The sequence below is a fragment of the Camelina sativa genome, chromosome 15, assembly GCF_030686135.1.
Source record: "Camelina sativa cultivar CO46 ecotype springtype chromosome 15, ASM3068613v1".
NCBI classification, from domain to species: Eukaryota; Viridiplantae; Streptophyta; class Magnoliopsida; order Brassicales; family Brassicaceae; genus Camelina; species Camelina sativa.
In genome coordinates this window covers 23,514,590-23,524,942 of record NC_141894.1, presented here as the reverse complement: position 1 = coordinate 23,524,942, position 10,353 = coordinate 23,514,590, and the positions used below count along the sequence as shown (strand labels likewise).

Here is a 10,353-nt window from a genome sequence, read left to right as displayed (position 1 = left end):
TGTTTTTTGGTTTTTCCTGTTTTGTTTTCTTTGAATAAGACACCAGTGGTTAATCCGCATGGTTGTAGTTTTGTTTTGTTTTGGTTGTTATTTTTGTTCTGTTTCATTCTGGGTTGTGCCCTTTGTTTCTTATGTATTCAAATAATAAAACCTTCCTGTTCGCTCTTAATTTGGTTTAATGAATTACTGTTATACAGGCCCTTGAACCTATTGGGTGTAGTGGGGGTCTGGCCCTTTTTATAATCAAGCTGATTTTCAGGTCAATGTTTTATTTGAGTCTAATCGGTTAATTGATATTGAAGCGGTTTTCAAAGGATGGATAATATACTTAACTTTTATTTATGGTGATCCAGTCCCTAAGAACCGAAATTTGGTTTGGGAACGTCTTGTACGAATTAGTACTACTCGTTCCTCTCCATGGTTTGTGGTTGGGGATTTTAATGAGCTGAGAGGGAACCATGAGAAGCGTGGGGGGGAAGTTACGTCATCCTTCCTCCTTCCTCTCTTTTAGTGGTATGATCTAGGGCTGTGGGTTTTTGGAGTTCCCCTTTCTTGGGGACTGTCTGTCCTGGAGGGGCTTTGGCCCCGGGACCAGGTTCTTTCATGAAAAAAATTGGGAATTGCAGATGGACAATCTCCTAGTGGCGCAAGGCACAAGTTCTTTTTGGCAGGGAAACCATTGAGGACTTGAAACGACAATTAGAGGTCACTCTGGAGGATGATACTATTCCTCCTGCTGTTATCTCAGATTTACAGAATAGGTTGCGCCAGGCCTATGGGGATGAGGAAATTCATTGGTATCAGAAGAGTCGGAATAAGTGGATGCGATTGGGAGATCACATAACAAAATATTTTCATGCCCAAACAAAGCAACGACGTGCTCGCAATCGGATTACTGGCTTGTTTTCTAAGGACAATGTCTGGTCAACTGAGGATGGGGACATTTGTCACACGGCGGTATCATATTTCGAGGAATTGTTTACTTCAACAAATCCGGAAAAATTCGAGGAGATTTTAAGGGAGGTAATTCCGGTAATTACTGATGAGGAGAATGAGCGGCTTATAGGTCTGGCAACAGAGGCCGAGGTAAAGTCAGCTTTGTTTATGATGCACCCGGATAAAGCCCCAGGCCCGGATGGGATGACTGCTCTGTTTTTCCAGAAAGCTTGGGGAATGGTGAAAAGGGACGTAGGGGCTTTGGTTAATAGGTTTTTTGTGGAGGGGATTTTTGAAAAGGATCTGAATCGTACTCATCTTTGTCTAATTCCAAAGGTGGAAAAGCCTACTAGGATGGCAGAATTGCGTCCGATTAGTCTATGTAATGTGGGATATAAAATCATCTCGAAAATACTGTGTCAGCGGCTTAAGAGGGTTTTACCTGGTCTTATTTCTGAGACCCAATCGGCCTTTGTTCCCGGCCGGTTGACCTCAGATAATATACTTATTGCACAAGAGATGTTTCACGTTTTACGTACTAACCTGTCTTGTAAGACGAAATATATGGCCATAAAAACAGACATGAGTAAGGCTTATGATAGGGTTGAGTGGGATTTTGTGGCAGTTTTGTTACGAAAATTGGGGTTCGCAGAGACATGGGTGTCCTGGATAATGTTTTGTGTCACTTTGGTTTAGTATAGAGTTCTCCTAAATGGCCATCAAAATGGTTTGATTATTCCACAGAGAGGGTTACGACAGGGAGACCCTTTATCTCCTTATCTGTTCATTCTATGTACAGAAGTTTTAATTGCATATACAAGGAAGGCAGAAAGGGACAAACTTATTACGGGGATCAAAGTAGCGAATAAATGCCCGCCTATTATGCATTTGTTGTTTGCAGATGATAGCCTGTTCATTTGTAAGGCTGACAGAGAACAATGTCGGGTTATTCTAGATATGCTAAAGCAGTATGAATCTACTTCGGGTCAACAAATTAATTTTGCAAAGTCATCGGTACAGTTTGGTCACAAAATTGAGGACACAACGAAGTCGGAATTACAGGATGTCCTTGGGATCACCACTTTGGGTGGTATGGGGTCATATGTTGGTTTACCTGAAAGCTTGGGGGGTACGAATGGGTGGACGGTAAATTTGCTTTCGGAAGGGGGAAAGAAGTAATGATTAAATCTGTAGCTACTGCTGTGCCGACCTTCGTGATGTCTTGTTTTTGAATCCCTAAAACAATCACATCCAAACTTACTAGTGCGGTGGTAAATTTTTGGTGGAGTTCTAATGGACAGTCAGGGGGCATGCATTGGCTTGCTTGGGAAAAATTATGCGTTAGTAAACAGCTAGGTGGTCTTGGATTTAGGAATGTGGATGATTTTAATACAGCCTTGCTGGCTAAACAGCTTTGGCGACTAATTGATGCTCCGGATTCCCTGTTTGCCAGGGTTTTTAAAAGTAGGTACTATAGGAATACGCATCCGTTGGATCCAATTAGGTCTTACTCCCCATCATATGGGTGGAGGAGTATCTGTTCCGCTTGCTCTCTGGTTAACAAAGGACTTATTAAACGGGTTGGCTTTAGGGACACCATTTCCATATGGTCTGATCCTTGGGTGCCAGCTCAATTCCCGAGACCAGCTTTAAGTAGGGGGCTGGTAAAGGACCTCTCCCTTCAAATGACTCATTTAATTGATCGTCAGACTAACTCTTGGCGGATGGACATGATTGATGAGCATTTTGATCCAGACGATGTGGCTTTGATCCAGGCTATACCTTTAGGTGGTAATCAGAGGGCTGACCTTTTCGGTTGGCATTTTACGAAAACACGGCGGTATACAGTCAAATTGGGCTATCACACTGCACGATTAGATGTAAAGCGGACTTTTAAGCCCTATGGTTCTGGGCCGGAAATTACCCCCCCTTCTAGCTAGCGTTTGGAGGGTCCGTTGCCCTCCTAAAATTCAACATTTTATGTGGCAGGTCCTAACTGGATGCGTTTCGGTTTTGGCTACCCTGGGACGTCAAGGTATTGCATGTGACATTGGAAGTGTTTGTTGTGGAGCGGATGAGGAGACAATAAATCATGCAATTTTTGTATGCCCTCCTGCTCGTCAGGTATGGGCTTTGGCCTATGTACCGGTGGGCCCACTCTATTTTCCGACGGAATCGGTGTATGCAAATGTGGACCACTTCTTAGGACAGAAAAATCCAGGGGCAAATATTGTGGCCTTTCCTTGGCTTATGTGGTATATTTGGAAAGCCCGAAATGCACGAGTTTTTGAAAATATTGTGGAGAAACCGGAGAATATTGTTAGGATTGCAGAAGGAGAAGCTACAGGGTGGCAGAAGGCACAAGTCGAGGAGGATATCGGTATCTCTATTTCAATGCATGTAGGGTTATCGGTTCCGGCGGCCACGACCTCACTTCCAACTGTGTTCTCGGGTTACCGCTGCTTTATAGATGGTTCCTGGAAAGTAGTAGACCAATTTGCAGGCGCTGGATGGTGTTGTACCTCACTACAGGCTGCGTCGCCGCTGATGGGCGCTAGGATTTTTCGTCGAAGTCTATCTACATTACATGCCGAAGCTGAAGCTTTCCTGTGGGCGATGCGGTGCATGATTGGCCATGATTTCCGGGACGTGGCTTTCTTTACAGACTGTGCAGATTTGGTGAAGATGGTGTGTTCTCCTTCTGACTGACCAGCTTTCACGACGTACTTGGAAGACATCACGATGGATAGGGAAGAATTTTCTTCCTTCTCTTTATCTTATATTTCAAGAAAAGCTAATGTAACTGCGGACTCTTTGGCACGCGAAGCGCGTACCTCTCCGCATCATGTTCTGTTTGTAAACAATTTTCCTTCCCATTGGCTCGTTTGAGCTGATCTTTTGTAGACAAAACATAAAATAAAAGATCCCTCGGTCCTTTTTTTTAATATGTTGTCCCAACTTTATATAATAAGATAGATCGTCTTATATTTTTCATCTAACAAAATAATTTATTCAAAAATATTGCTTTCAACTTTGTTATATTCGTAAAACGTTTATAATGGAAAAGTAAATTGTTCTTAGTTTTTAAAACCAAAATGTTCTCCTACTTTCTCCTTTTTCAGTTTGGAATAGGATTAATATGTTGACCCAAAAAATGATTAATATATGCATGTTCTTTTTGTAATACTGTATTTTTAAATTAATGTAGTATTTTTAGATTTTTTATTTAATTTATCTTTTCACCTTTGGATTATTTTGGATTTATATATTATCTTGCTTATATTTTTCTATTATTTTTATATTTATGTCAAATTAATTTTTTTTTCTAATTTCTCAACCTTGATTGGGTGGTCATAGACGCTTTTCGTTCAAATATAATTTTTACCACTCATTCAATCTCAAAGGGAGATAAGGAGTAGAAGCTCGTCAACCTAACGGTTAGATAAAATAGGTTAATCAAACATAAGCTTACAACAAACATAGATAGATAGATTGGAAAAAGATAAATTGTTGTTGATAATTCAATAGGAGTTCGGAGACTGTGACACCCTGGTTTGCGGATAGGTTTAAAAGAATTGTTTTGGCCACCTATGTCACCAAAGTGGACTTATCATTTCGATCAATTGTCCTGAGAGAACTCCAGAGTTAAGCGTGCTTGAGCTGGAGTAGTTTAAGGTTAGTAACCTTTCAGAAAGTGATTGTCGGAACTGGGCGAGTGAGGACAAAACACAGGGAAAGATCATATGGTAATTTATAAGGTCGGTAATTAAGTATATAAAGTCTTCCAGACTTAGCTGACCGGCCGTCGGATATGGATGGACCAGGAGTAGACATGGGGCCCACTAAGAAAGATGGGCCTATGGACATGGGCTCACTAAGCAAGGTGGCAGTCGGGGAGTTCCAGAGACAAAGGCTACATCATGGTGTCAAAAACACTACCACAAATACATTGGAATATTTAACATTAGTTACTATCAAAAGATTTTGTGACGTTAGAAAAGGGTCTTTAGTTTCATTGGTTGTCGGCGCAAGCCATTTTGACATAGCTAAAAGATGTGGTTGGGCGCAAGGTTATCTCCCTAAGGGAGGAAGGTGGAGGAGGTTGGACGCTATGTTCTCTCCATTGGGAGGAGGGCAGAGCCGAGGTTCTCTCCATGGTTGGTTATACACTATTGTTATGATACATCATTGATTAGTATACTATTTAGTATATTTTATATTCGAAATGTTCTTTTTGAGCCAATAATTTTAGTAATTAAAAACACTATGCAAAACTGAAAGTAAAAAGACATATAATAGTTGGCTTAATGTGTTCATACATATATTTTCTAGGTGGTGGTAAAAAATAAATTTTAATTATACAGTATATTTAGGTGTAAAAATACGTTTTTAACGGTAACATACATAAAAGATTTGTATATGGATATAAATCTCTATATTATAGCAAACATAAAACTTATAAATAAGGTACAACAAATTTTAATATATTTTTGTAAAATTTAATTTAATTTACAAAATTAAACCCACACAACTTACGGGTTCTAATCTATTATATATATATATATATATATATATATATATATATATATATATATTGATACTTGACGAAAACCAAATATTATAAAGTGGCTTTTGCCCAACATATGCTGAGCACACAATCGTCCATTGTCAATTAAACACGTTACTAAGGTTCTGTTTTAGTGGTTGAAGAGCCATAAGAGCATCTCCACTGGGGGATTCTCTCCCAGTTACTCTTATTTTTGAGCCAAAATAAAAAATAAAAAACCTAATAATTGGTCCACGAAGCGGAGAAACAGACAGACATCTCCAAGGCTTTCGACCGTGTGGAATGGCCTTTCTTGGAACAAGCCATGAAGACCTTGGGTTATGCTGAAGGATGGATTAAGTTAGTGATGGCGTGCGTCATATCTATCAGATACCAGGTCTTGATTAATGCAGCGGCTTACGGCAATATAACTCCGACAATAGGCTTAAGACAAGGAGACCCCCTCTCCCCTTATTTGTTTGTGATCTGCACGGAAATGCTTGTTCAGACACTAGAAATAGCTAAGAGAAATGGCCAAATCACCGGTCTCAAGTGTGACAACCCGTTCCGCGGACCCCACTAGCCCACCGCTAGCCTCCCCAACGGACCCCAAGCTGGCCCTGCAGGGCATCGATCCTAACCCCTCACTGTGGAGTGGAACTATTCATCCAAATCCACCAGTAGGTTATTGGTGCGCCAGGCGTTACTCAAACCCTGGTCCCCACACTTTAACAACCTTCCCACAGGACAAGCTGTCATGTTTCAAACTCCCCAAGGAAACTTGTCAACAGCTAGTCTCAATCATGGAAGACTTCCGGTGGAAGAACAAAAAGGAAGGCAAGGGCATGGATTGGAAAGCATGGGAACACCTCCGTCGTCCTAAAGCGGTAGGAGGTCTAGGGTTTAAGGATATTGAAAGTTTCAACATTGCATTATTGGGGAAACAATTATTGATGATTCTAACCAATCTTGACTCATTAATGGCGAGAATCTACAAAAGCAGGTACTACAACAAATCAGATCCTCTAAATGCCCCGTTAGGCTCTCGGCCGTCGTACGCTTGGAGAAGCATCCATGAAACTCAAATCATGATGAAACAAGGTACAAGAGCCATAATTGGTAATGGAAAGTCCATTGAGATTTGGAAACACCAGTGGTTAGGCTCTAAACCTGCCAAACCAGTTCTTTCTCTACGGCAAGTGCCCTAAGAACAAAAAGAGGTTGGTTCCCAGCTCCGATTCGTTAATGACTTGTTGGAAGACTGCGGTAGAGAATGGAAGCAAGAACTCATTTCTACTATCCTATCAGAGGAGGACGCTAGGAAGGTGTTGCATCAGAGACCAGGGGGATGACTTACAAAGGATAGATACGCATGGGATTACAACCATTCAGGGCACTACTCAATCAAATCTGGCTATTCGGTCCTGACTGAGATAATTAACAACCAAGGTGAACTTGAAGAGGTCCTTCAACCGAGCATATCCCCCCTATATAAGCAAATCTGGAAATTGGATGTCCCACCCAAGATTCGTCAGTTCCTCTGGAAATGTATGGCTAATTGTTTGTCAGTTGCAGGTAATCTCTCCCATAGACACCTAGCAAGAGATAGTGCATGTTGCAGATGCCTTAATAGTGTAGAAACAGTCAACCATCTCTTTTTCAAGTGCACCTTTGCAAGACTGACCTGGGCTCTCTCTCCCTTTGCTGCTCCACAGGAGGGTGAATGGTCTGATTCTCTCTACCAAAATCTTTACTATGCGATGAACTTCAAAGACCTTCCACCTGAGAGTTCCTCACATAACTCAAACCCGGTATGGATTCTCTGGAGACTCTGGAAAAACAGAAGCAACCTGATATTTCAAGGCAAAGAATTTTCGAGACCGTAAATCATTGAAAAAGCAAAGGAAGACGAGGAAGAATGGAGGCTTAGAGTACCACCTGCACAGCACATAGAACCCCGGAAAATCGCGGGTAAGACAACAACTCGCTGGAACCCTCTCCCTCTAGGCTGGATAAAATGTAACAGTGATGGGGCATGGACAGTAGATGGAACAAACAGTGGTATCGGCTGGGTTGTGAGGAATGATAAGGGTCATGTGCTTTGGGTGGGGATGAGGGCTTTGCCAAGAGTGAATTCGGAGCTGGAGGCTGAGATTGAATCCCTTAGAGGTGTGGTGTTATCGCTGATCAGATTCAATTATCGACAAGTGATATTTGAAACAGACTCTCAAAAACTTGTGTCCATGATTAAGGAAGAAAGAGACACTCCAAATCTAGCCCCGATCTTGCAGGACATAAGACAAGCTTTCCAGTACTTTGAGGAGGTGAGGCTGCATTTCACGCCTAGGGAGGGTAATCAAGTGGCCGACAAAGTTGTGAGAGAAGCTCTCTCACTTGAGAATTATGTTCCTCGTATGCTTTCATTAGTGCCTAATTGGTTAAATCACCATGTCAAAGTAGAAACTGTGTAATAATCTTGAGTAATCTTATTAGTTAATGATGAGTTGAAGTTGAGCCAAAAAAAAAAAGCGGAGAAACATTTGTGTAAGAAGTAACTTGAGCAACTCATTGGCAACGGTACGTGACATGTTTTGATAAGTTGATACATAAATATAAAAGAAAAATTAATTTTCCCATTTTTTTCCTTCTTTTTTTTTTTGCGATCCTCTCTCTCTTTTCTCTCTCGATCCAAAAGGCCGATCAGTCGCCGATGAAAACCAGAAAAATCATTCGATTCACGGCCATCGCATTACCTCGATCTTCGCCCAGCTCCATTCTTCTCTATCTTTACTCAGTTGTTTCTCCCGATACCAACCAGCTGAGGAAGAATACGAAGAAGTAGCCGTCGTGGTGGTGATGATGATGAATTCACTTGGTGGTGGTGGTGGTGGAGGCGGAGGTGGTGGTGTTACTGGTGGTGGTGGAGGGAGATTCGTTACGTATCTGCCGCCTCTTACTGTGCCTCCGTCTGCTTCTCAGTACCTAACTTTTTTGGTGGTGGTCTCCGATCACAGCCTTCTTTCCTCGTTGAGAAAGATAAGTAATTTAAACTCAATCTTTGTTTTTCTTCTTCTTCTTTATTTTGTAGTTGAATTGTTTTCTTTTTTGTTCTATCTCTGTTCTACTGATTTGGATCTTAAAGTCTTAGGTGTTGTTTGTTTCATGATCTAGACGCAATATCAGGATTTAGTATTTGGATGCAGTATCTGGACGCAACATCCAGATACTGTTCGTTTGTGTTTTTGGTTCAATTCATCTAGAAATTGTAGCTGGAACAAATTATGTTTGTTTTGTAATCTGGTATAGATATCTGGATACAATATATGAAATGACCAAAATACCCTTTATTTTGTGGTTTAGTAGTTTTAATGATTTTGGTTATGTTTTTAGTTAAATAATTTTCATATTAAATTAAAATAAAAATTTAATAAATAATTAAAAATGAAATCATCTTTTATAATTTAAAAATATTTTCTAAATTTAAATAAACATCTAATAAACATTTAAGCATGTATTTTCTAAAATAGCACATGTATTTTCTAAAATAACACAAAACACAGTAAGCATTGTTTCTAAACCAACACCAAAAATAACTTTAATAACTTTAATAGGATCCAACAAAACCTTATAGTAATTTTGGTTTAATCAACATCTAGAATCTTATAGTAATCCTTCAAAACAAACAAAATTTTGGTCCATCAATTAATTTCGAACAAAAATAAATGTTCACTTCTCTCAAAGTATGATCCTCCCTAAAAAATAATTATTTTAATGATTAAGCAACCTTGATAAGATTTCTCTATTGGATGGATGATTTTGTTTAAAATTGTTAACGGTTACTTTGATTAATTTAATATTAAATATATGATTAATTTAATTTTGAGCAATTTAGATGGGTTCCTCTAGTGGAGATGGTCTAAGTACTACTAGTCCTATTCGAGGAGATATTTTGTCTTTTACTATTATTAGTGTAAACAACAACACCAATAATATGTTTTGCTTATGTATAATCGGTGGATGCACCTATTCCACCCTACCAATATCACAAAATACTGTTTATTTAGGGTTTAGGGTTTAGGGTCCTTTCAAAATACTAATCGGTCCTTTCAGATACTTCCTAAACCCAAATACTAATCTCTTGGAACCAAGAGAAACCATGTTAAATGCCACGTCATGCCACCCATCTCTCAGATTAGTTTTTATTATTCTTCTTTTGAATTGAAAGCCTCAAAACATTTGTTGTTGCATTGCTTCACTATATAATATTCTCGCAAACTTTAGTGGTCAATTTGTCGAGCAGTTGTGTCATAGAAAGTATCTGAAAGGAACGACCTTTTTTTCTTTTTAAATAATAAATAATAAATGTAATAAATAATTAAACTACAACTAGTGGTCCCATACCCACTAACCACCTAACCACAATCACACTCAACAGAGGAATAACAATACCAATAACAATATCTAATAATATCCAATAATAAAACCAATACTATAGCATAAGCAATATCCAATAACAAGATAATCAATAATCCAATAGCCAATCATCAGAAAACATGAAACCAGCAACTTAACAATGTTTCTAATGACTCAACTCTAACAACCTAACGATGCCAGACAACATCCAATCGAGTCCCTAAAACATCCTCCTCTTCATCGCCTTGATTCCACGATCACACTTTGCCTTTACCTACACCACAAACACATATTGAGATGCATGAGTATTTGATAAACACTCAGTGAGGCAATCCTCCCATCTACTGGGCTATACACACAAGCAACAATGATTCCAATGTTCCAAACAAACAACAAACAAAACAAACAAACCAGGAAATCAAACATCGTCTCGCTGGAAGGGAGGTATCGACCGACAC

General features: G+C 39.6%; 2 protein-coding genes across 2 annotated transcripts; both read left to right on the top strand.

The window, feature by feature from the left end:
* Window positions 1–2,666: 2,666 nt before the first annotated feature.
* On the top strand, window positions 2,667–3,645 carry LOC147926987 (uncharacterized). The gene is made up of 2 exons (XM_087487259.1): window positions 2,667–2,816; window positions 2,926–3,645. Exons 1-2 carry the CDS (start codon window positions 2,667–2,669, stop codon window positions 3,643–3,645), a joined length of 870 nt encoding a protein of 289 aa, XP_087343385.1.
* A 3,387-nt stretch (window positions 3,646–7,032) lies between these two features.
* Window positions 7,033–7,953, top strand: LOC147926986 (uncharacterized). Its single transcript, XM_087487258.1, has 2 exons — window positions 7,033–7,293; window positions 7,387–7,953. The coding sequence occupies exons 1-2, from the start codon at window positions 7,033–7,035 to the stop codon at window positions 7,951–7,953; spliced, it is 828 nt and encodes a 275-aa protein (XP_087343384.1).
* The last annotated feature ends 2,400 nt before the right edge of the window (window positions 7,954–10,353 follow it).

Excerpts from the sequence above, each read along its gene's own strand:
- LOC147926987 (XM_087487259.1), top strand. The coding sequence starts at position 2,667 with ATGATTGATGAGCATTTTGATCCAGACGATGTGGCTTTGATCCAGGCT. Across the intron at positions 2,817-2,925 it reads ATCACACTGCACGATTAGAT|GTCCTAACTGGATGCGTTTC; the intron begins GTAAAGCGGACT and ends TTTATGTGGCAG.
- LOC147926986 (XM_087487258.1), top strand. The coding sequence starts at position 7,033 with ATGGCTAATTGTTTGTCAGTTGCAGGTAATCTCTCCCATAGACACCTA. Across the intron at positions 7,294-7,386 it reads CCTCACATAACTCAAACCCG|GAAGACGAGGAAGAATGGAG; the intron begins GTATGGATTCTC and ends GAAAAAGCAAAG.